The 23,667-nt window shown below is 52.6% G+C and overlaps 8 protein-coding genes across 8 annotated transcripts; 4 read left to right on the top strand and 4 right to left on the bottom strand.

The window, feature by feature from the left end:
• Nucleotides 1-1,661: 1,661 nt before the first annotated feature.
• CPAR01_05689 (glycosyl hydrolase family 61) lies at nucleotides 1,662-2,690 on the bottom strand (the record flags this gene model as incomplete). Its single annotated transcript, XM_060489965.1, has 1 exon — nucleotides 1,662-2,690. The coding sequence occupies one exon, from the start codon at nucleotides 2,688-2,690 to the stop codon at nucleotides 1,662-1,664; it is 1,029 nt and encodes a 342-aa protein (XP_060351431.1).
• Nucleotides 2,691-5,597: 2,907 nt separating this feature from the next.
• Nucleotides 5,598-7,607, top strand: CPAR01_05688 (uncharacterized protein; the record flags this gene model as incomplete). Its single annotated transcript, XM_060489964.1, has 1 exon — nucleotides 5,598-7,607. The coding sequence occupies one exon, from the start codon at nucleotides 5,598-5,600 to the stop codon at nucleotides 7,605-7,607; it is 2,010 nt and encodes a 669-aa protein (XP_060351430.1).
• A 1,184-nt stretch (nucleotides 7,608-8,791) lies between these two features.
• Nucleotides 8,792-10,389, top strand: CPAR01_05687 (riboflavin transporter MCH5; the record flags this gene model as incomplete). Its single annotated transcript, XM_060489963.1, has 4 exons — nucleotides 8,792-8,954; nucleotides 9,025-9,255; nucleotides 9,315-9,407; nucleotides 9,485-10,389. The coding sequence occupies 4 exons, from the start codon at nucleotides 8,792-8,794 to the stop codon at nucleotides 10,387-10,389; spliced, it is 1,392 nt and encodes a 463-aa protein (XP_060351429.1).
• Nucleotides 10,390-11,589: 1,200 nt separating this feature from the next.
• CPAR01_05686 (NAD-dependent deacetylase sirtuin-7) lies at nucleotides 11,590-13,163 on the top strand (the record flags this gene model as incomplete). Its single annotated transcript, XM_060489962.1, has 3 exons — nucleotides 11,590-11,737; nucleotides 11,855-12,057; nucleotides 12,138-13,163. The coding sequence occupies 3 exons, from the start codon at nucleotides 11,590-11,592 to the stop codon at nucleotides 13,161-13,163; spliced, it is 1,377 nt and encodes a 458-aa protein (XP_060351428.1).
• Nucleotides 13,164-13,516: 353 nt separating this feature from the next.
• CPAR01_05685 (uncharacterized protein) lies at nucleotides 13,517-15,470 on the bottom strand (the record flags this gene model as incomplete). Its single annotated transcript, XM_060489961.1, has 2 exons — nucleotides 13,517-15,286; nucleotides 15,399-15,470. The coding sequence occupies 2 exons, from the start codon at nucleotides 15,468-15,470 to the stop codon at nucleotides 13,517-13,519; spliced, it is 1,842 nt and encodes a 613-aa protein (XP_060351427.1).
• A 621-nt stretch (nucleotides 15,471-16,091) lies between these two features.
• Nucleotides 16,092-16,343, bottom strand: CPAR01_05684 (uncharacterized protein; the record flags this gene model as incomplete). Its single annotated transcript, XM_060489960.1, has 1 exon — nucleotides 16,092-16,343. The coding sequence occupies one exon, from the start codon at nucleotides 16,341-16,343 to the stop codon at nucleotides 16,092-16,094; it is 252 nt and encodes an 83-aa protein (XP_060351426.1).
• A 3,480-nt stretch (nucleotides 16,344-19,823) lies between these two features.
• On the top strand, nucleotides 19,824-20,087 carry CPAR01_05683 (pisatin demethylase; the record flags this gene model as incomplete). Its single annotated transcript, XM_060489959.1, has 2 exons — nucleotides 19,824-19,898; nucleotides 19,965-20,087. The coding sequence occupies 2 exons, from the start codon at nucleotides 19,824-19,826 to the stop codon at nucleotides 20,085-20,087; spliced, it is 198 nt and encodes a 65-aa protein (XP_060351425.1).
• A 686-nt stretch (nucleotides 20,088-20,773) lies between these two features.
• Nucleotides 20,774-23,402, bottom strand: CPAR01_05682 (fungal specific transcription factor; the record flags this gene model as incomplete). Its single annotated transcript, XM_060489958.1, has 6 exons — nucleotides 20,774-21,329; nucleotides 21,392-21,642; nucleotides 21,715-22,152; nucleotides 22,207-22,502; nucleotides 22,553-23,040; nucleotides 23,092-23,402. 6 exons carry the CDS (start codon nucleotides 23,400-23,402, stop codon nucleotides 20,774-20,776), a joined length of 2,340 nt encoding a protein of 779 aa, XP_060351424.1.
• Nucleotides 23,403-23,667: the final 265 nt, after the last annotated feature.

Genomic DNA, 23,667 nt, shown 5'->3' with positions numbered 1-23,667 from the left:
TGTTCCAACTTTAATGAGATGGATGGCGCAGGGATCCAGTGACTGACCAGAAGCTCTGGGATTTCCCTTCTCCCGTCGGCTGAAATTTCACTGACTATTTCTTTAGCTGTAATTCTGCTATCTTATGGTGGTTTGTGAACAGCATACCCTTCATGGTGCCCTAGGCCGTACTGAAGCAAGCTTCCTAATATTATACTTCCACCTTTTTGGGGCTGGAAAAGGCAAGATCTTCATACAAGTGTAATCAAGTGAGGCAAAGCGCTTTGGACAAGAGTCTCAGCCAAGCCTAGATCAATTTAAAAGGCGTGATTGTTCGAATGTGACAGTTTCCTGCTGTCTTGTGCAGTGTTGCTGTCGGCACGGGCACAAAGCTATCAAAAGAACAGCCGACTAATACCAAGACAGCATCTTCAAGCGATCCTTTCACGAGTCTAATCATCTTTTGTATGTTCAGTCAGCCCTATACTTTAATCGACCGCATAATCTGCCCACTGATAGTTCAGGGACGATGAACCGATTTGTTGGCTCGTGCCATGACAGCTTCAAACCGAGAAGGATTTCATCTCATCGACATCAGACCAAAGCTCTCACAGAACCCACACGCCGTTGTCATCATTGCTACTGCGCCTAAACTCAGGGCTTGCTTCAGTGCTACTGTCGTACTAGAAACCGGATCCCAGTATAGCAATCATCCCCTTCACTCTTCAAAGGACTGGGGGACACCTTACGGATCTCAATTCTCAATCTAACATCAAAGATGGTTGGATCCGCTTGAGCAATGGGATTTTCCTGAATGCCCGATATGTAGCAATCTCAATATGCTGAGATACTTTTTTTTCCAGAAGAGTAGTTGTTTTGGGTACCCTGGTCCCTACTATCGTCATCCTTTGGCCGCGTTTGTCTTGGGTGTTACTCTTCCAACCGAAGGAGAAGACATACTCAATTCGAATCTTAAGCTATGACCCGCTGATTGTATATATTGTTGAGTTCCTGTCATGGGTGGAAAAAGCCTATTTACGACGTCTTGGGTAAGTTCATATCACCGTCAAGTCTCTGTGGCTAACAAGCTCCTTACAGGAAGCCGTTATTTGAGAGATTGACAGTGTACAACAATGGCGCTCAAGAGATAGATATGGGTCGAACAAGCAGCACCGCATATCTTCCTGACGAAGACCTCTACACACCGACTGACAACCATTTTCGCAATCGTCGAAGCCACATGCGATAGGTGCGGGACCCAGTTCCCAAGGATTCGCATCAACTGGACATTAGAAGATCCAAGCTGGTGCAAATTTGTGGAATGTGGCGACGTCGTGGCCCTCTCAGTCAAGGCTATCCCTGGTAATGCATTATTCTGAAAGAGCTGGACGAACTCAGGGAGACTCGACCCGAGAACACTCTACGCTGGGTTAGCTCCTGAAAATGGTATCAAGACTGGTCTTAACATATGGACTCATGGCTAGATTAAGGTAGTTGATTTATGTTACGTCACTTTCGTAATTGGTTTATCGACGAGGCATTCGAAAACTTTGCACTGAACACGACACGCATCAAGTGAAGGTCGACATGTTTGCAATTGTGATTATATGTACAGAATTACATGACATAATTACAAAGCACTTCGTATCCAAGAGCCCGTACCCTCTTGAGCTCCAACTGACTTAGGTGCATTGCGAGTAGTACTGGTTCAAGACTGTGCATGTCGAGCCAGAAGCACAAACAGTCCCACCTGTCCATCCTTGTCCTCCACACTGACCATATTTAGGAACGGTTCCACTACCACCACTCGCGGCTGTGGTCGTCGTCGTTCCAGCTCCGGTGCTGGTCACACCCGCCGCAGTGGTAGTCGTCCTTAAGGTAGTCGGACTGCTGCCACCACTTCCTCCGGCCGGTGTTGCGCTCGACGTCGCGGTGATGCGGGCAGTGCTCTGGGCAACGGTCGAGGCAAGTCCCGAGACCAGGGTAGGGCCGGGAACAGGGTAGACTAGAGGGCTCGTGTAGAGGTTGAAAAGAATGCCCGGGTCGTCAGATTTGTACAGCGCCGTGCCCTTGACGCCGGCCGGGGCAAGGGAACCTCCTCCAGTGACCTGCAGGTTGAAGCACTGCGGGTACGCCTGCGCGCCATTGACATTGCCGCCAGAGTGGAGAGCAATGATCTCGTGACGTAGCACATAGTTGCCTGGGGCCAGAGTCGAGGGGATCTGGACGGTCCATGTGAAGTTGTTGGCCATGAGGACATCATCGGCCCACTTGCCGTTGGTAAGAGACATGTCAATCAGACCACCAGCATCAATCTTAAAGAAGTTGAGGGTGGTCTTGTCGACAGACTCGCAGTCACCGGTACACTTGGCGAGGTAGTCAATCACCGGGCCCTTATGTGACTCTGGCCATGTGTTCCAGATGAGCTGGATGTTGGTGCCCGCGGCGACAGTGGCGTGTCCGCCGGCCGGGCTTCCGTTCTTGTGGCAGATAATGTCGCCAGTTCCAAAGTTGACTGGCTCAACGAAGCCATTATCAGGGACATCGATCTTCCAGCCCACGACAGGACTCGTTGGGGGCGAGTACGTGAACGCAGGAGAATCCCAGCCGCGGTAAGCCACGCCATTGGCAACAAGCCAGTCGACGTGGCCGTGGGCCGCGACGGTGGCCGCCAAGGCGAGTAGAATGGAAGAAGGGAGGAGATTGCCCATGGCTTCGACGGCTCTGTAATTTGCCTGCGTTTCCGAGAATCTGGTTGATGAGCGCTGCCTAGTTCAGGCAGAATGCATTCTAGACAGGCGAGGAGCGTGGCATATATAGTGCTGCATTGGTAGTACCAGACGGCGCGTCGACAGCGTCGGAATCATGGCATTCGATATTAATTAATTGGCACGTGGGCCAAGTTCGTTAGTCCACGGTGAAGCCCAGAATCAGGCGTCGTGCCATCGCGAGGTAGTCACACTGACACGTTGGCGTAGCGTACCAGGCACAATCTCCGGGTCAAGAACAAGACAAACCACCCCGGAGAAGTTGTGTGTTTTCCATGTCTCGTTGGTCTCCCGCATTCATCCTTGCTTGAATACGCGGTAGGCACCTGTCACGAGCACATCCAGAGGGGACGCCATGATGGAGTGCATTCATCCGTAATGCCTGAATCGGACGTTTGGTATAGTGCTACCTACCACAGGAAGACTTGATTGGGAGCTGACAAAGCAGTTAGGTGGACATTCCGGAGGGAGGCTTTGTGTGGCCCTGAAACGTCGGTAGCGAAGAGGCGCCATTGGAAAAGAAAACTGCAGAATTAGGAAATCTCGGTCGGCTGCCACCGAGGAAATGTGACGACGCGCAGAAGGCCGGGGTTGCATCGGAGCACCGGAGTTGATGCTATATGATGATTGGTGGTTAAGGAAGGGAGGACCAACTTCATTTGGAGAAAATTTGGTCGGGATGTCAATCCTGCACTCCCTTCCGTCAGTTTGATCCTTTTTTAGTAAAGTGGTAAAATCTCGAGGAAGAATTTCGGGGGCGGCTTGCATACGTGTGGACTTGGAAGATTTCAGAAACGCAGTCCATCCACTGACGCTCCAAGATGATAAAATGCGAGATCGATGTCGCTTCTAAATCATGGCCATCACAGACAGGGAGATGCAGTTGATACTGTAATGCTATCATCACGTCTATAGTGCTTTCGTTGCATTTCTTGTCATGCTTCGATTTCGATGGCCCTTGTTCTATCGAACGATAGAGACCAAGGTTTACAAGATTTGCTAGCGGTGTCAAGCTTCCCTGTTCATGAGCCTACAGAACTTGAAGTTCTTGGGATAGATATCAGTGTGGCTACATTTTTCAATCTTTCCAATGGCATACCTGCCGGGTAAGGCGGAATGGAAGCCACCGGCTGTGTGAGTTGGAACCTGACAGAGTTGGGGCAACCATCAAGGTTGGGTTCAATAGTACTAGCAGTAGGAAACGTTAAACGACACTGGTATACAGCATATGAGCATTCAACACAAAGATCTATATGGATTGCCTGCTCGATACTGAGGCATTCAGTCGCTACCTAGACTACAGGATGTGATTATCACTCTAAAAATGTGTTGGAGCCTAGCCTTTGCCTCACAGCCAAGCTGCCCTTATAGGTATGTGTCTATGTAAATTTATGAAGTGCCAGAAACGAACCAAACTATGTGCAAAGTCTCGAAGCTCGAACGTGTCGCCTACTCAAATAGTTGGTCTCGTAACGAGCATCGTCTCCCCGATCTAGCATATCTAGGATTTTCGGCGAGTGCTCATCTTTGAAATAAGAAGCTGCTTCAAGGTTTGAGCAGTCGTGATGAGAATCACTGATTTATTCTCACAAACACTTCCCAACGTCAGTCGTCGACCCTAATGGGCATGGAATTTCATTGAGACCCGTTCGTTTGGTCTAACGGATCTGATATTGGGCATGCTGGTAGGTTTCCTTGCCATAAACGAGGCGACCAAATGGTGTAAAAGTTCTATGATCATCAAGCGATATGGAGTGAGAGTTTTGTGTTATCGTGCTTCCAGTGCTCAATTCCATATTCCAGCGAGTGATATGTCGATGCAATTCTCATGGCACAAAGGGATTTTGGTTAATTTCGTAATTAGACACTGGATCGCATGTCAAGGTCTGAGGCAGATCGAAATGGACCACACCAACTATGCCAGAAGCGGCACGGTGTGAACTAAGGGTACCTAGGGATTTTAGTCTCAAGGCGTTGAACTGACTGGTCTTTCAGGACTGGGAGTGAACGCATGACAGATAGTTGGTTGAAGTGAAAATTGACCGCGGCAAAACTGAAGAAATGACTTCAATGAACGCATGGGCCGTGGCTACACATTTTGTAAAGTCGTGCAAATCACTTTTGGGACAAAACGTGACAAGGAACATGAAGCTCAGAAGTGTCCAAGATCTCAAGATATCTGCGATTTGAGGTTCGCCTTCTCATCCTGAAAAACGTGGAGTATACAACGGAGCTTTATCCAAGTGTGTCGATTTCATCGCGCTTACCATCGCTTTTGATGTTCTCCACTGGTCGAGGATCCAGAGTTGTGCTTCCAACCTCATGTGCAATCTCATATGAATGCCGTGAGTTGAGCATGAGATTTATGAATGAGTGAGGCGGTCACAAAACACCGCACATTTCCCTCCTGAAGTGCTCCTCAACGACGATTGGGATGACTCATGACGTGCACTAAGATACGGAGGACGGACAGAGGCAGAAAAATCCCCATTAAAGTCATTTCTAGATCATTTCTAGAAGCATCGTGACTAATTGGCAAATCCCCTTTTGATTGAAGATCCGGGAGAGGGCACCGAAATAGGCCTTGAAACTAACGACGTGTCTTCAGGTTGCAGTGCTAGACCCCAGTCAGGGGGCGGTTTGTCACCGTGAGACAAATTAGGGTGGCATGAGCGGCCCCTGCATCAATGCGATCTCCGGGCCAATTTTGTTTACTTCACGTGATCTCCAGTGGGGGAATTTCCTCCCCCCTTTGGCCTTGGGAATTTCGTCGATTCCGAAAGAATTGATCACGACAACCTTGACTTTATCCTCCCAAAAGGAAGGGGTCAAGCAGTGCGGTAACACACCATGTCGACGACTAAACATGAACGGAACAACGACGAGTGGAAGGGCCCGCGACGGCTTCCCTCCGTCAAGGAGAAGCTGTCGAGCTTCGTGCGCCGCGGCCGGGAAAAAGCAAAGAAGACAACACTGTCTGTCTTGGGCGAGTCACGACAGGAGCGGCCATCCCTGGACGAGAGCATGAAAGCTCTCCCGCGGGTCCAGGTGTCAGATTTCGGGACCTCGAGTCTTGAGATCGACCTGCAGTCTCTCGAGGCTTTCCGCATTGCGCCGTCGCAGCCCGCGAGGGGAGCAGAGCAAGCGAAGCAGGTCAAGAAGACTTCTTCGCGGACCTCGACAATGACGCCAATCGCCGACATGTTTGCCAGAAAGGCGACAACAGCTGCACTCTCCACGGTCGACATGAGGACCCTCAACAAATCCTCACCGTCATTACTCACCTCTGTCGCCAGCAGCAAGCCTGCCGAAGCACGTCGCCCTGGTCAAGCTCCCTCCATGTCTTCGAGGTCCACTGTTGTTGCTACTGCTGCTGTACCAAGCACTGCATCGAGCGTGATCATCATCAACAACAGCTCGACCGGCCAGCCACAATCACACACCTCGAAACCCTGGCCACCACCAGAGACTCCCCGCACAGCTGCAGCACCCATTCGCACTCAGTTTTCCACGGCATCGACTTCGACATCAAATCAAGCCAACAAACTGCCCCTCCACGAACCGCCACGACGCGCCGCCTTCGTACCGGCCTACGTCCCGTCACGGGCCGCCCCAATCGTCACGCCAGTTGGGCCTGTCATTGGGCCCCACCACCAGAATGCCGACACCGTTGCCAGACAGCAACGGCTGCAGCACAACACGGAAAAGCGCCACTCGAATCCCTCAGGAATGCCCTCGTCGTCAACGACGACCACGACCGCCCCAGCGCCGAACAAGCTTCTTCTCGCAGAAATCGCCAACGCAGACCGTAGACGGTCTTGGCAACCGGCGCCGACATCGGTCCCATCAGCTGCGGGAACGCCAACGTCGTCCGGTCCACCGTCCGCATCTGCCCCGTGGCGAGGTCGCGATCTTGATGGCAGCAGCAGCAAGAGAGCATCATCCCGCATCGCCTCGGACCGCCTCGCCTGGATCCGCGAGCTGGAGGAGGGCAAGAAGAAGAAGTCGACAATCAATGGCGATCTTCCCGTTCTCAGGAACATGCAAGGCAGCGTGGCAGACAAGCTAGCCAAGTTTGAGCAGCAGAAGCAGCAGCAACAAATGCAGCAGCAGATCCCCCTCACCCGGTCCAACTCGACCAGGAGCCGCATCTCGTCTGTCGCCGACACCACCTTCTCCTCGTACAACGGCCCGGCCACCGCCCGATCGTCTCTCGATACCTGCCGCACCTCCTCCGTTTTCTCGCACTACGATGACTCGTTCCGCGAGAAGATGGAGATCATCACGGGAGCTGCCAACAAGACTGCCGACGAGGAGAATGAGGAGAAGCCTGCCCTGAACAAGGTCACGGCTACTTTTGTGCCGATCGAAAAGAAGGAGCCCATTGTGGCACCTGTCACCCAGGCTGCGGAAGACGAGAGCGCCGCAAAGACCGCTCCCGAGGATGTTGCGCCTGTCTCACCAGCAGTGGAGAAGATTGAGCCCGCCACGACCGATGCACCCATCCCGGCAGATGTTCCTCTTCCGGAAGACGTTGAAGAGAAGGCCGGCCCGATCGAGGTCCCGACCATCTCTGTGTCATCAGAGACCGAGAAGATTGAGCCCACCGCGAGCGAGGCTCCTCTTGCGGCGGATGTTCCTCTTCCGGAGGATGTGGAGGTCGAGGAGAAGCCCGCCCCCGAGGAAGTCCCGTCTGTCTCTGTGTCAGTGGAGAAGGCGGAGCCCATCGCGATTGATGCTGATCGTGCGACGGATGAAGCAGCAGAGGAGAAGCCCACTGTGGCCGACGTCTCCACTGCCGTTGTGGCAGCCGGCGAGATGACCAAGCCTACCTGCGCCGATGGGCCTCAATCCGTTTGATTTTGGTCACTTATCTTAGTTGGACGACAGAGTGTGTCCGCATTTTTGATTTCTTGTTTTATTTTGCATCCGAAGAGATGTAGGCGCGCAGCGCACAGTTTGATACCAGTAGAGCTTTCTCTACTCTTTTGCATGATATTCCCCCCCCACACCCCAAAGACAATTCGCTGAGACTAGATTCTCCAGCGCTGGGTTTTGTTAGGAGCGTTTCTATTCACCAGGCTTGGGAGTTTGCATTGTTTCTTGTGTACTAGCTGTAAGATGATAATGATAAGATGTCTATAACGATGGAAATTCAAATTGCCATGCACTTCGGCGATATTACCGAATGAAGTTACTTGAAGTCACGATGTGAGCTGAAGTGAGGGAACATGACTGATGTTATGCGTGTACAGTCAGAATTTTGTATACGTGTGCATTGATCATGTACTCATGAAGCTATCCTGGAGACATGCATTCCTGCGCGTGTGCATGTAACCGTTAGTTGCGTCTAACCAATGTCAACGACTTTTTACCCACTTGTGTCTCAATCCGGTCGTGAACATTCTTTAATGTCACCATTGGCATTGATTATATGTTTTTACTTGCTGACTCGAAATTCCTGACAGATGAAGACAGCTGCGGGATCATCCGATCAATCACCTTACATATTGGCATACATCATTCACCATCCCTAAGATGATGCAACACGGGCTCCTAGAATGCGATCCCCCCATTGAAACATGAGAAAACATTCAGATAATCCCCTTGAGAGGAGCATATCCAGCCGACGGCTTAAGTATCACCTGCAACCTTGACATATTGTTCAACTGCCCTTCTACTGTCAAGATGGGGGCTGGCTTATCAGCAAGCTCCGGTGACATTTCGCGACAAATTTCCCTTAAGTGCCCAGATAAGAAGGTGGGGGCGTTGCCGCGCTGATCGCAGTCGGCGCGTTCCGATTTTGCTTCCCCTCAACAACTCGGACCGGTCTGGCGGTCTCCATTTCCCCCGATGACCGGTCATTGCCCGCTTCACGCACCAGAGGTCAAACGACGGCGGTCACCTTGTTCGTCTGATCGTGTCCGAGTTGTCTCACCCTATGGCTTTTGCTAGGTCTGCTACCTATCAGGAGTTATCTTTTGCAAGTAATACTCAGTCACAAGTTGTGTTCAACGCGAGCGTGCGAACATCAGTCGAGTACCATGGAGGAACGTCGCGACGACGAACAGGGACTGGGAACAGATAAACAAACTGGACTCAACTCAGTGATGCCTCATCGATCCTCGAACGATCACGGAAGCATCGCAGCTTTTTCCAGTGCCCCTCAGCACACACTTCAAACTCCAAAGACCGCATTGGACACAAGTAAGTTTGAGCCAACTCATGCTCTTCGGTCTCGAAAGCCCTTTGGACGAGCTCTAATGAGACCCAGTAGACGATGAGCTCCACGACGACGAAATCGAGTATCCCGACGGCGGACTCCAGGCCTGGATGGTGGTGGTCGGCGCGTGGTGCGCCATGATCCCGCCGATGGGCATCATCAACACCATTTCCGTGCTCCAAGGCTGGCTGCTGCAAAACGAGCTCAAGGGCGTACCTGAAAGCAAAGCGGGATGGATCTTCTCTTGCTATGCGTTTTTCATCACGGCTTGTGGGGCACAAATTGGTCGGTATTCTCTGGAGTGCCGGTAACCCAACTGAGACTGACGATGGAGTCAATCACAGGACCAGTGTTTGACGCATTCGACATCAGGGTGCTACTCATCCCAGGCTCCATTGGCATGATTGCCTCAATGATCTTCCTCAGCTTGTCGACAGGTAAACCCCCTCACACCAGCATCGCACCGACAGTACCATGATCCGCATCAGTGCTGACACAACGCCTACGTATCCAGAGTTCTACCAAATGCTCCTATCCTTCGGCGTCTGCGGCGGCATCAGCGCCGCCTTCCTCTTCAACCCGGCCCTCTCCGCCATAGGCCACTGGTTCAACGAGCGCCGCGCCTTCGCGACAGGCGTAGCCTGCACGGCCGGCGGCCTCGGCGGCATCGGCTTCTCCCTCATCATCCAGTACCTCGCGCCCCGCATCGGCTTCCCCTGGGCCATGCGCATCATCGCCTTCATCTCGACGGGCAGCCTGGTCGTCACGAACCTCTTCCTCCGGAAACGCCTCCCGCCCAAACGCAAAGCCAAGGCCCTGATCGACTTTCGCCTTCTGCGCGACTCCAAGTTTGGCGTTACCGTGGTGGCCGTCTTCTTTGTCGAGTTTGCCGTCTTTATACCCTATTCGTACATATCATCCTACGCTATTGAAAAGGGGCTCGGCCTGCAGAAGTCCTTCCTCCTCAACGTCCTGCTCAACGCTGGCGCGATACCGGGCCGGATGTTACCGGGTTACATTGCCGACCGCGTGGGCGCCTTCAACACAATGTGCGTCACATCCCTCTGCTGCGGCGTCTTGATTCTGGGTTTGTGGCTCGCCGCCGGCGACGTGGACGCCAAGATCATGTCCTTTACCACACTATTTGGATTCTGGTCCGGTGCGGCCATCAGCTTGTCGCCGGTGTGTATCTCACGCGTCTGCAAGATTGAGGACTATGGCAAGTCGACGGGCATGGCGTACTTCATTGCCAGCTTTGGTGCGCTGATAGGTATTCCCTTGGCCGGGTTCCTGTTGAAGACGGGGACCGAGCCGTATCGGAACTTGATCATCTTCGCGGGGGCGGCGTACATGTTTGCATTTGTAGCATTCTGTGGTGCTAGAGGCATCGCGGGCGGGTGGAAACCAGCGTTGTTCTAGAGGAGGAATCGTAACTTGTGGATGAGCCCTCATAACCGAAAGTTAAGCGACGAGAAGAAGCATTTGAGCAAGTGGGTGATAGGAAAGGATGCCGAGAAAAGGGACTAGCAGGATTGATCGTGGCATTGATGGTAGCATTGATGGTTGCGATAATATTATCAGTAGCAGCAGCGTTGTCAGTAGTGTTAAGAACATAAGTAAGGTAGCCAGCTCGGTTACTTCACCCACTTGCCAGGGTACCGCAGCGAGATGGTGTCAACTATCAAGACAGAATTCATGTTCATGTTTCTCATAATCTATTGTCAACTAATCATCATAATTATTGTGCCTAAATGGTCAAGCTGTTCAATCATTTCGGCTATGATGTAAACCACATCTTGTCATTCACAATTCTTCGTCGGCCGAAGTGCGGGAATGCCAGACTCCACTAGCCGGAGATGAGATTCCTTTCCGCCACATCGCGCACCAAGCCTGCAATCTTGCAAGTGGGCTTTAACATGACTGATTTGATGGTATCCAAGACTGGTTACGGCATTCCCCTTGGCGAATAAGTCATTTCACTAGATAGTTCAATTCACTTTGACAACTTCTGTACCTCAACGAGCGGACAAGAGCGATAGTGAAGGGGCGTTAGTCAGACTGTGCATGTGGGCCGACGCTGTACTTCGCACCCTCCGTTTCCGTAGAACTACTATCCTGCAATTTGACTCATTGGAACGTAACAATTGCCGTTTGGATTCCTACTTAGCCAGAAATGGCAATCACTGTCCGGTGGCTCTGAAATGCTGTAGCGGGAATAAACCCAACAAACTCGAGACTGACCTGGGATGGCATGCGTATAAGAGGTGTATGCATTAAATGGGCTCATGCTGTGTACTTCAAGCTTTCACCACCACTAACATCCATTCATGATCACTCAGCTAGCGCTAAGCCATACCTCACACACTAGCACGGCTTATCACAAGTTGGAAGAGGAGGCGATGGCTGCCTGATTATAATGGACAACTCTTAATATCCAATCAAACATCGCGTAGCCAACATCACCAAACGTCAACAACACAATGACCCTTCAGTGCCATTTTATATAAAAAGGAACCCGTCTGATAGATCGAATTCACACTTGATAAGTCTATTGGCCAACCTAAAGAACTTCTTAACCTCCAAGAACGAATTTCAGCTTCTCGAATCTTGTATCACGCCATGGCAGACAGCGCTCCTAAAGAAGCCGAGCCGGAGCGGCGCGAGGCTCTTGACATCCTCGACGTCAAAGCCTCTCAGTTGGTGGATCTAATCAAGAAGAGCAAGCACTTCATTGCCTTTACCGGTGCAGGTATCTCTACCTCTGCAGGTGAGCTTTATCCTCCATTGATATGAGATGCAAGTTGCGCGATTCGGCTGGGCCGCCCTAGTTGTTTGGTCTACATAATCAAAAAAAAACATTCAGGGCTAGACAATGGTATCTTAGGAATTCCCGACTTCCGCGGACCTGAAGGTGCCTGGACACTCAGAGCCCAGGGAAGACAGAGAACGGGCAAGACGACGGACACGCTCCAGGCCATCCCTACCAAGACGCACATGGCGCTCGTTGAGCTGCAGGACCGCGGGATTTTGAAGTATCTCGTCAGTCAGAACTGCGACGGCTTGCACCGGAAGAGTGGAATTTTACCAGTAAGTTTCTGGCTTATCACTGCTGGGGTTCGGAGAGTTGACCAGACAATGGCTTACGCTTGTTATTACCCTTCGTCCAGGAGAAGATTTCCGAGCTTCATGGAAACAGTAACCGCGAGTATTGCAAAGACTGCGGTAAAGAATACCTCCGAGGTATCGTACCCCCTTTTCATCACCAAACCCTTATCATCACTGCAGATACTAACGAAGAACAACCAGATTTCCGCGCCGTAGCAACCTACGAAAAATCAATCCGCGACCACCGCACCGGCCGCAAATGCCCCCTATGCAACGGCACCCTCCTCGACACAATCATAAACTTTGGGGAATACCTCCCCGCCCAACCCCTCGCCCTTGCCCGCTCCAACGCACGAAAAGCAGACCTCTGTCTCGCCCTCGGATCTTCCCTGACCGTGCCCCCCGCCTGCACGATCCCCGAGACCGTCGGCAAGAAGAAGCGCACAAAGACGTACCCGAACGGCGGGACGCTCGTGATTTGTAACTTGCAGAGTACCCCGCTGGATGACCTGAGCGAGGAGCTCCGCGTATGGGCTACGACGGATGATTTGATGGATCGGGTGATGGAGAAACTCGAAATCCCTATCCCGCGGTTTGTGCTGAGGCGGAGGTTGGTGGTTGAGGTTGAGGCGGTAGGGGAGGAGAGGTATCAGCTTACGGCGAGGGGGGTGGATATCGACGGCACGCCCGCGAGCTTTCTGCAGTCTGTGAGGATGCAAGGGAACAGGCGCGTTGCACGGAACGAGCCGTTTACGATTCCTTTCCGGAGCGAGTTGGCTGCTGAGGCGAAGATCATGGCGGAGCTAGAGTTTATGGGACACTATGGCGAGCCTGTCTTGGAGATTGGGATGGAGTATAACGGAGAGGAGAAGCTGGAGAGGATGTATCTGCTGGAATATGATCCTTCGACTGGGGCTTGGAAGGTTAGTACACAAGATGATGGGACTTTTGCTGGGCGGGGTGGCACGGCCGGGACAGACGAGGACATGGAGGATTCGCTGATGATTTCGGCCGAGGACGCGGGTGTGCCTAGCCATATCATCGCCTCGTCTGCGGCCAGTGAGGTCATCGACCTAACTTCACCTTGAGGTAGCGTGCCTGCTTCTGGAGGACTGAATAACGAACGGTTGATCTGGCATGAGAAGAAGCTCTCTGCTGTCGGGATTTCGAAAAGGATTAAGTATATCATCTATCTCTTGATGAACGAATCCATCAATCGTAATGAGTAGCAAATCAGAAATGACATCCGGGAACAACAAATATATCATCAACATAGCTGCATGAAAGCAGCATTACTCAATTTTTGTAAGGTACGACTATAGCTATGAACACGCATTACATATCCCATATCCACAAAGTGTCGTGTGAACGTTAATTTTCATGAATTACACATTAAACAAAAGCTCGCTTGAACGTCCATTAAGCATGCGCATGGCTCGTATCAGAGCAGAGCTGCAACCACGACACCAGCGGCTGCGGCCATGATGCCGGAGCCAAGACGCTCAGCAGCGTTGGTGACCTGGACTGGTCCGGTGGTGGTCTTGCTGGGCGAGGCGACGGGCGTCGTGGCAGCGGGAGGAGGGGTACCAGCAGGAGGAGTTCCGGCAGGAGGTGCAGAAGGTGTGCCAGCCGGAGGGGGAACGGGAGTACCGGCGGGAGGGGTGCCAGCGGGTGGGGCAGGGTGAGTGCTCGCTGGCGGCGCGGGAGGAGTGCCAGCCGGGGGAGTACCAGCAGGAGGCGCCGGGTGGGTGCTGGCGGGAGGAGCAGGAGGGGTTCCGGCAGGAGGGGTGCCAGCGGGCGGCGGAGGAGGCGGGCTGCTGGGCGCGGGGTGCACAGTGGTGAAAGTGTGAGGCACGCTCTCGGTGACAGGGCAGATGGTGGTGGAGACAGGAATAGTCTCGGTGGTGGTGTGAGGACCCTCGGGGCAGTTGGGAGTATCAGGAGGGCACTTGGTGATGGTGTGGACCCTGGTAGTGTAAACCGTGGAAGTCGTCCAGGTCGTTGGTGGAGGAGCTGGGTGGGTGGGAATAGGCTTTGTAGACTCCTCGGTAACGGGGCAGATGGTCGTCGAGACGGCGATTGTCTTGGTTGTGGTAACAGGCGTGTGAGGGCAGTTTGTGACGCTGGGAGGGCATCTCGTCACGGTCTCGACAGTCGTAGTGTAGACGGTGGAAGTCGTCAGCTTGCTGGTGCGAGTCTTGGTGTGAGGAGGCTTCTCGGTTGTCGTGTTGGCGTAGGGGGTGGTCGTGGGAGGAGGAGGGACCCAGGTGGAAGACTTGCTGGGGTGAGAGTGATGGCTCTTGGTCGTGCTCTCTCCCTTGGTGCTGCTAACGGCAGTCTCGGTGGTACAATCCTCAGTTGTAGTAGGAGGGGGAGGAGGAGGGGCATGAGTCGTGGGGGGCTTGCTTGAGTGTGAGTGTTGGCTCTTGGTGCTCACGGTCGTCTCGGTGGTGCAATCCTCCGTGGAAGTGGGAGGTGGGGGAGGGACGTGAGTCGTAGGGGGTTTACTAGAGTGTGAATGATGGCTCTTGGTGCTCACTGTCGTCTCAGTGGTGCAGTCTTCAGTCGTCGTGCTGTGGCCCTTGGTGCTGCTAACAGCAGTCGAGGAGGTAGTGCAGTCCTCACTTGACGTAGAGGTGCTGTGGACCTTGGTCGAGCTGATAACTGTAGACAAAGTAGTGCAGTCCTCCGATGAAGTGGTTGTGCTGTGGACTTTGGTGCTGCTGACGACGGTGGAAGAGGTAGTGCAATCCTCGGACGAGGTGGAGGTGCTGTGCTCCTTGGTCGAGCTTACAGCTGTTGACGATGTAGTGCAGTCCTCAGAGGAGGTGGAGGTGCTGTGAGCCTTGGTGCTGCTGACCCGGGTGGACGATGTGCTCGTCTCAGAAGTGACGGGAGTTGAGGATGAGTGCTCCTTGGAAGACCAAGTAGTCTTGGTTGCCTCAGTGGTACTGACGGTGGTCGGGGGGGAGGGAGTGCTGGTAGTCCACGGGGCCGAGGTGCTGGTGGTGGGAGGAGCCGTGGTGCTTAAGCTGTAGGTGATGCAGGAGCAGGCAGAGGAGACAGCCTTGACATCTCCACCACAGTTGTTGAAGTCGGTGGGAATAGCAGCGGCAGCAGTGGTAGTTCCGTGGAGGAACTCGACACAGAAACCTTTGGCCTCCTCGGCGAAGCGTTCGTCAATGAGGTTGCGGTAGCACCCATCGTGTTCCTGTAATGGGTTAATGGAGAGTTCTCATCAATTGTATAGTTCATCCCATGAAGCAGTGATAGGCAATATGATATGGTGTAGTCAAAGTAGACAGGGGTATGAGGAGACGTACACAATAGGGGTATTCCCAAGCATTGACGGACGCCAGGGCAATGGCGCCCAGTCCCATGTAAAGGCCGCGCATATTGAATCTTGTTCTTTTGGAAGCGAATGACAGTGACTTTGAAAGTCTACTAGTTGATTGGAGCGAGAGGACGATTTACTCGTAGCGACCGTGGGTAAGGAGAGAAAGAGGAGACACGAACCATAGTCTCGGCGCGGCGAAGGGGACTTTATCAGAACGTAGACGAGGGTGTGGATGGTTGCCGGTTGCTGGAGGCTACGTCGGGCCACGGCGGGGAGTGATGCATCCATCATCCATCACCCATCCATCCCACCAGGGCGGGCTGGCTAGCAGAATACGAGCTGGAGCCGCAGCACGGCTCGTGGATGATCTCTTGGTTGCCTTTCACCCATGTTCCCACCCAGCCATCGCACGAGATGAGGCACCATGTCGATATGCAAGGTAACAGTAGTGCCCTTGCTGTCAGGCCGGGCTACATCATGGCCATGGCATAGCTGCCAGTAAGCAGAAGGTTGCGCCGGTGGTCTACTAGCGAGCCCAAGGCCACTCACACCACGTAGGGCGAGTTCAAGGTTGACCAGTCACCGGTCAACCGTCGGTGATTCTGTCGAATTTGGGTACATGGCGTATAGGCGATGGTGGCGTCCGTCAGCTCGTACCGATGGCTAGTGTGATGTTCTATCATGACTTGGACGGACCAGGAATACAGCACTCGTAGAAGACGGGCGGAAGTTGACGGCGAGATATGGTCGCCGTGGTGAAGGAAACCACCCGGAGAAAGCCGGGTCTGTCAGAGACGGGAGTGACTCTGGATTGGAAGCAGTGCTCGAGAAGTGAAGGGCCCGGTGTTCCAGTGATGATCTCAGAGGGTGGAGATGGCACCAGGAACACGGTGGATAACTTGCTGGAAGAATCTGGAGGATCTTCAAGCATGAGGAGAAGCGGAGTTCGATGGAGCAAGGTTGTCGAGTTGATAACCCTTGCGTTGCTCCGGTCATTGGACGGTTGTTTCGACGTTTGTCGACGGCGCATCGGCCAGGTCCACAAGAGGCAGTTGAAAGTGGAGTTGATGGGTGAAGTTTCTTTGTAGGCTTGCAAAGTCTGTTTCTTTTCTTCCGCTGGCCGCCTCCAACGGTGCGGTTCGACGGCGTGGATGGCGTACAGTAGACGGGTGGACTCGAGGTTGGAATGACAACTCGCGTGGGAAGAAGACCGGCGGAAAATCCAAGAGGTCCCATCTTCCCCTTCCCAAGTTTCCCCCTGCCTCATGGCTTTCGCTTAGCGTGCTCTAGCCAGGGGTAGCCTAGCCTGTCGGATGACCGAGACGACCGATCAAAGCCAATCAGTGACAGCCTTAGCCAGATTGGGACGGACATGTGGGGCATCGCCAGCTCTATCCGGTGGGGCACTCGCTGCCTCGCTGGGCAACTGCCAACTCCAGGAAAGCATCGCGCCTTCCTTGTACAGGAGGGCACAGCTCGGCTAACACGGAAGTCGCCAACTGAGATGTTCTTGCCGTCAACCTTGGGCACCATGTTTCTTTTTTTTTCTACACAATTCTTCGAGACTTTGTGCGTCTGCCTACGTCCTGGGAAAGTTAGGTAAGATCGGTACGTATCTTGAATTTATGCAACCTGGAAGTGCGCTCTTGCATTCGCAGCCGCGTCTCCTTTCGCTTCCCCAAGGCTTCTTATTCTCCCGCCCGCATTCCTCGACGCTTAACTTTCCACTTCGCATGGGCTCGACCCAGGTAGCTTACCATGGATACTCAGCATGGTATTCAAGCTTATTGTTAGTCATTCTTATACGATGGGACAACAATCACCAGCTTCCAACCCCTACCCCTCCGTCAGGTGCTGGGCTGGCTCGCCGTTTCTTCCACCGCTAATCCCAATCAGGACACGACAACAGCGTGCTCTTAACTTTTCACTTTGGCCTCACGAACGCTCCCTTCTCGCTCAACTTACGAAAAGACCGAATTACGGCCATGGCCTAAGAAAAGAAACCAAGCTTGAGGCGTTTTGGCACCCTGGCCGCGCCTAATGCACAACGCTGCACTCCGTCGCCTTACTCGCCCGCCCTTTTCCGTCTTGTCTTCCTTGCAGCTCGCCGCTTGCTAGCTCGCTGTTCCCCTCACGCCGCCGCATCATGCGTTGCTAGGAGGGTTGCTACAACGCCTGCTGTCTTTTGCTCACTCGACGACCTCATTGGAAAAGATCTTTTATCATAGCGAGATGACGATGGACGCCCAGGAGGTAATTTCGCGCGGATTTCCACCTCTCCATCCCACCATCTCCTAATACTTACCCGCCTAGAGTATTGCTACTCACACTTGACTTTTCTCCGCAGACTGTCGGCACTTTACAGCATCATCCCACCATCTCTGGCACGTAGGCTGCCTGGCAAGGTCCGTCGTCGGCTGCCTTCGCCCGACCAACCACCTGGCTGAGTCACCTTATTGCGGCACAGCGCTGCGTCGTCACATCGTCGCTTGACCTAAATCTGACGATGGATACGAGAATCCCCTCACTTCCAGCGAGGGCCGCGGGGTTCCCGCCACTCTGCATCGCATCGCTTCGCCCCAGTTCTGACCGATCTTCGTCAACCAAAACAAGCTTTTGACCTTTACACCTGCAGTGAATCAAAGCGTTCTCACGACGATACTCACCGCAAGTCGACTGTGCCTTCGATGAAGTTCCACGGCCGGTCGATCCTTTATGTGGTCCCAGTTGTACGTACGTCGTCAGTTGCCAGACATGCTATCGCGCTAGTCTGGCTGAGATCTGGGGAAGTTGAGCGGCACAACATTCCATCCCATCACCAGTTCCACGACCAAGTCCACGACCAAGCCCAAAAACGTCGATCAACCCTCACCTAACCCTCGCACGTGATTCTCGTTCATGGAACTCCTATCGAAGAGACAATCGGCCGCTGATCCAGGTAGGTGTGTGGTGGCCGAGTACTGTAGTTTACTTCAGCTGGCAGCTTGGCAATCAAGCCACTCCCTTGCACCCGCAGGCAGGCGCAACGTTGCTTCACGTTGAGCCACCACGACGCCGCTTGGATGGACTGCGCCAGCCAGGTCTCTCAATGCAAGCATAGGTGAAGTCTTGGAACAGGGTCCTTGGTCGACATGCAACTCTTTTCAACTGCATAGGTTTGGATCACCGACTAAGACTTCTTCATGGACACGCCCAGCTTCCCTTCCTTCTAAGTTGGCTTCTGCGATCCCTCGGACCCGCCGGCAAACACGAAGTACAGCTAGGAAACGCTTCCTTCGCATTCATGTTGCAGCCTATTCTTCGGGTGCCTCGGCTTCTTCAACTCTACCCTCCAACTTGCTTTTTTTCGAATCAGACCGTTGTGCTGGACTCGTCTCGTGGCGTCAATTCCCCCCCCCCCCCTTGTTCCACCGGTCACGGTCCACTACGCTAAATCGCCTCGGCCCCGCGGGATTTCCTCCGTGAGTGCTAGGCGGGCCAAGATCAAGAGGCCCCGAAGACTTCGATTATTTAGCTTCTGTCGATTGGCCACTCACAACACGACATCCTAATGATACAAAACGCGCTGCCATTGATAGTGTCTCCCGAACGTTTGGCTCTACTTCGCTAGCTGGACGTCGATGTATGCATCTCGATCTGTTGATTGGACCTCGTCTAGGTCAACTAAGGCGTTATTCGCCTTTTTTTTTCTTCTTTTTAGTCATCGACATCAACGAACTCGTATCCACAGCCTTCAGCTATGATCTAGCAGATTTAACCAGAGGTGGCTGCTACTGAGAGGGAGAGACACAACGGGTGGTGCAGGAAAGCTAGGACTAGATTCAACGCTACAGTCCCCATTTGCGATCGATGACTCTAGCCCATTCGCGATCGTTGTCGGAGCAAGAGTTGGTTTTACTCCAGAAGCGTCAAAACTGGAAAAATGGCAACCACATTTGACATTCAAAAAGGAGTCAGTTATCGGTAAGTGATAAGATATCCAGTGGTCCTGATGTCGCGAATGACGAAGTGAAATGAATGCGTGTTGAATACAAAAAGTCTTTGAGGAACTTTTTCTATTATAAACCCGTATATACTTATAACGCGTCGTATAGAGATTGAACGCCCTTAGCTTACCTAGCTTGTTATTGAACAAGTAAAAGTGCGAAAGATACGTTTTCTCTAGGCTATTATTATGGAAGGCTTGCGTATTTATTTACCGGTTATACGCTAAATGTCGAAAGTAGTCCTCAGAGGCGGCGATACTTTTAAAGGCGTATACCTGCTGGAGGGAACTCGCGTTAGATACGGGGCGCAGGGGATTTTTTGCTAGGCCGAAGTCTGGGGATAGGATATAGACGAGTTTTGACTGGGCCGATGGCTTGAAGTAGATATGGAGAGATTGAAGTTGATGGAAGGAACGCTCGAAATCATGGTTGAGCATGGGAAGTGGAAATGTCTGGGGAGGAACGTGGCGATGATGGAACTGCAGAAGGTCTCCATCGAGGTATGTTCCTGTCACAATCTGGCGCGTGTGGCTCGTGCGAAGACAATGTGCTGACGCTCAAGGTAGTTGCTGCGAAGGTATGACCTGGCCCTGTGTGAACCGACGAAGCCGTGGAAGTCATTGAATTACGGCATCTTCCTGCAGTCTCAGTTCTGGATCAAGGCATATGCCATAAGAGAACACGTATAATGCGGAGACCGTGGGGAGAGTGTCGCACCCTTGGCTATCGTTGGTCTCTACAGACGAACATAGATGGCGGCAGGGAATGTTTGCAATGCGGCTCGTTTCCAATCTAGCAATGACATGATGTCTGCGTCAATGCCTGTCTCCTTTTTTCGACTTTAAATGGGCACCAGCTAGGCCAAACAGGACTGGGGATATGAGAATCGAGAACAGTGCTGTGTGACACTTTAGCATTGTCCATGCACGGTTGGCCAGACTTGTACAGATCGTAGGAGTCGTCCTGACATTCCCTGCCAAATGGCCTAGTATGTCGAGCGACGGAATAACTGCGCCGGTTGAGCTTCATCAATTGAGGGTCAGATAGTCGGAGAAGACGTGGCGTGCATGTCCAATTGCGTCCTTCTCGAGAAGTAATTAGTTAGTGAGCGGCGCATTGAGAATGGGCGCGAGAACGTCTGCAAGTGCCAAAGAAGACAAAATGGCGGTTGAGTAGGAGAAGGAGCGGTCAAATACCACAAGCATGAAAGAAGAAGAGAAGCTCGAGGAGGCAAACAGCCATTCCATGCATCCAGCCGGCAAAGCACGACACCGGCGGGAGGCTGCAGAAAGACTCCCAGACCATCCTGTCCGCTTTTGACCCTTGGCCAAACGAAGATGCAGACGAAAAGAAGGAGTCGGGATTCCATCCAGCCTCAGAAATAGCTGTCTTCCAATGCCCTGATCATTTGATTGTTCATGTAAAGCCAGTTTCCCAGCTGCGTTCCCTGTTGGTCGACCTCCATGCCAAGATCTCCGGGCATCGTGAACGACCCCCCGGACATCCAGCTACTTCCTATATTTTGCCCATCGAATGCGGCGTCCAGGCAAACCTGAGACTCTTCCGTGGAAGGAAACTCCGTTTGAGGTCCATCTTGCGTGCCCAATCCCTGACCTGTGAGTGCTGCATTTTGGTGGACGGAGGACGGCGTCATCAGTGATGTTGCAGCAGCAGTCGCCCAGACGTCGGCACTAGAGTCAAGTGTCTGAGGCGACTCGTTTGTCTTCATCTTGATATAGCTGCAGGCAACGTCGTACAAAACCTGAAAGAGGCGAATCTCCTTTTTGACACCTGTGGAGAAGTCGTCGGCTAATATCGACTGAAGAGAGTCAATGAGCCCGCCTAGACGTTGGAGATCTGCTTCGTTGCACGTCTCGATTACATGGCAGAAGAGAACTGTGAACGGCACGAATGGAGATTGCAAGATAGCCCTAGTTACAAACAGTGTCAGCCTTGTCCGGCAGGTAGTTGTGTTGGGGTGGTCAAAGAGTACCAATTCACGTAAGTCTCAAGAAAGTCTTCGTCCAGGTCATGTATGATTGCCATGCACTTTTGGTGTTCTTCGAGGGCTTGGCGGGCGGTCGCAATGCACTCCTTTCCGAAGACGGTGCCCTCACCTTGCTCTGCTGGGATGGCGCGGTATATAAGACAGAAGAGCGATAAGTGAGTCAATCTTTGAGTGCTAACGAAAGCTTCGTGAAACAACTCCCCGACGGCACCTCTCATTACTTGAATATACCGTTTCTGTAGCGTTGTAAGATCTACCCGTACCTTAAAGAGTCGGGAAGCTGGAGCATTTAATGCGAAATCACTTACATCTTCTGGAGAAACCTTGGTCGTATGCGCCTCTAACTCAGAAGCCAGACGTCTTGCTTTAGCCACCCTGACCGACTGAGGTTGAATCAAGGCAGCGGGGCTGTAGATCTGATCATATACCATGCCCTGTAGCCGGGCTAGCTCTGTCCACTTCTGTAACTGGCCAAAGATAGCCTGCTCGGACCTTGGATTAATGGCCATGGGCGGGACGGTGATGTCGTTGTCGCGTATGGTCGAGGATCGACCAAGCCGGAGAGAGAGCCCCTTCTCATGGACATATATCAACCAGAACAACTTGAGTTTCTCCCTCTTAACTTCAGGATCGTCATTGATCATAGTGACGATACTATGCATGCCGAGGGTCTGGCTCATGTGGCTGGCTGTGGCTATGAAATTCCATGCCGCAGATGGTTTACAGACATCGAGGCAGTACCTTGCCTGTAGAGCGTGTTAGCGGTGACAGGTGATGAATTGTGTAGTGCATGCACGTACAGCCAATGTCATCGCGTAGGTAGTGTCCATGGTCGAGGGTAGATGGAATGGCAGACTTGAAAGGACAGTCTCGAGATTGGCTCGACACATGGTGGCTTGCTCAGTGTAGTCTGCTTTCTTGTCTGGGTCTGTCGTTACATTCTTGCACTCCAGGAAGAGCCAATAAAGGCCTGCGTTGACAATTATAAGATCTGCATGGGCTGCATATCCAGGAGAATACACCTTGAGAAAGTAATCTGTGAAGGTAGACACTGAGTTCGCTTCATGGTTCCAGAAGAACTTTACACGACGATGCTCTGCATGAGTATTAGTGTACTGTAGTTACCGTGTTTATGGATATGTGTACCTTTGGCCAGTCTAAGACAAGCGAATGCGGATTGCACAGGGGGCATAGGAAGATCGCGGAGACCCTGGCCCGGCTCGAGGGTTCTGGCATGGGGATAGAGGTATTCGGGCTCTTGCTCCCTCTTTTGGTTTCCGATGGTGCGACTCATAGTGTCCAGGACCGAAGCCATCTCACCAGTGATATCAACCGACGGCTTGTTGCTGACGGCATCTCGGAGAAACCTGTCCGCGAAGGCAGCCTGGGCTGACAGTGATGATTCCCCCTCGTATTCAAGTTTTGGTGTCAAGATTTTGCCATTGTCGCCGCTAGCTGGTGAAGGTACAGTCAGATTTCCTGCCGTGCTGTTGTGAGCAGATGCAGGGCTCACAGATGACGATGAGCGATAGGATTTGGTGGATGAGTTTTGTGGCTGAGACCGGCTGTCTGCATCTCCCAGAGCATGGCCGAGTTCTTCGAGCTTCTTTGCTATGAAGTCAATCTTTCTTTCACTGTTTCCTTGGTTAATCAGACGTCATCTTGAAAGGTCGCTCATCACATACTAGACTTCCGAAATGAAGACTCTTTGTCGTCGTTCTTTAGGCCTTTGCCTCTCGGGATACGTACACGGTGCGTCTATGCGAAGACAATAGGCACACGGATGTCGGCGATCGCATCGCACTTTGCGACGGCGACATCGATCACACTTGATCAGGAAAGTCAGCACACCACGAGCATGACCTTGGAAGGCGTGAGGAGATTTTACGGATATTTTAGACAGTGGAATCTCATCATCTTCATTTTCTTCGTTGTCATCATGGGCCTGATCCATGGCTTCGTGCAAAGTGCTCGCGGTCCCGGGGTCTGCGTCCATCTTGTCATCCAGCGCAAGTGCAGACGTTTCCAGCGAATTGGGTCGATGTCAAGTGCGGGTGCAGCACGAAGGCGCCGTTGAGATGAACGCGAAAAGAGATGATGGTAGGAGGCGGAGCTGTTGTTGGTCAGGGAGGCGCAGCAAAGGTGCGGAGCGGAGCTCGCTTCCAGCAGCTTGCGATTGGTCGAGCGATGCGATTCGTAACTTGCGACGAATTGAGTTATGCAATACGCAAAGCGAGAGCAAGAACGGGAGAAATAAGGTA

This window comes from Colletotrichum paranaense (genome assembly GCF_030867605.1).
Source record: "Colletotrichum paranaense strain IMI 384185 chromosome Unknown Scaffold_4.1, whole genome shotgun sequence".
NCBI classification, from domain to species: Eukaryota; Fungi; Ascomycota; class Sordariomycetes; order Glomerellales; family Glomerellaceae; genus Colletotrichum; species Colletotrichum paranaense.
The sequence above is the reverse complement of the archived record's forward strand: the minus strand, read 5'-3'. Positions and strand labels throughout refer to the sequence as shown.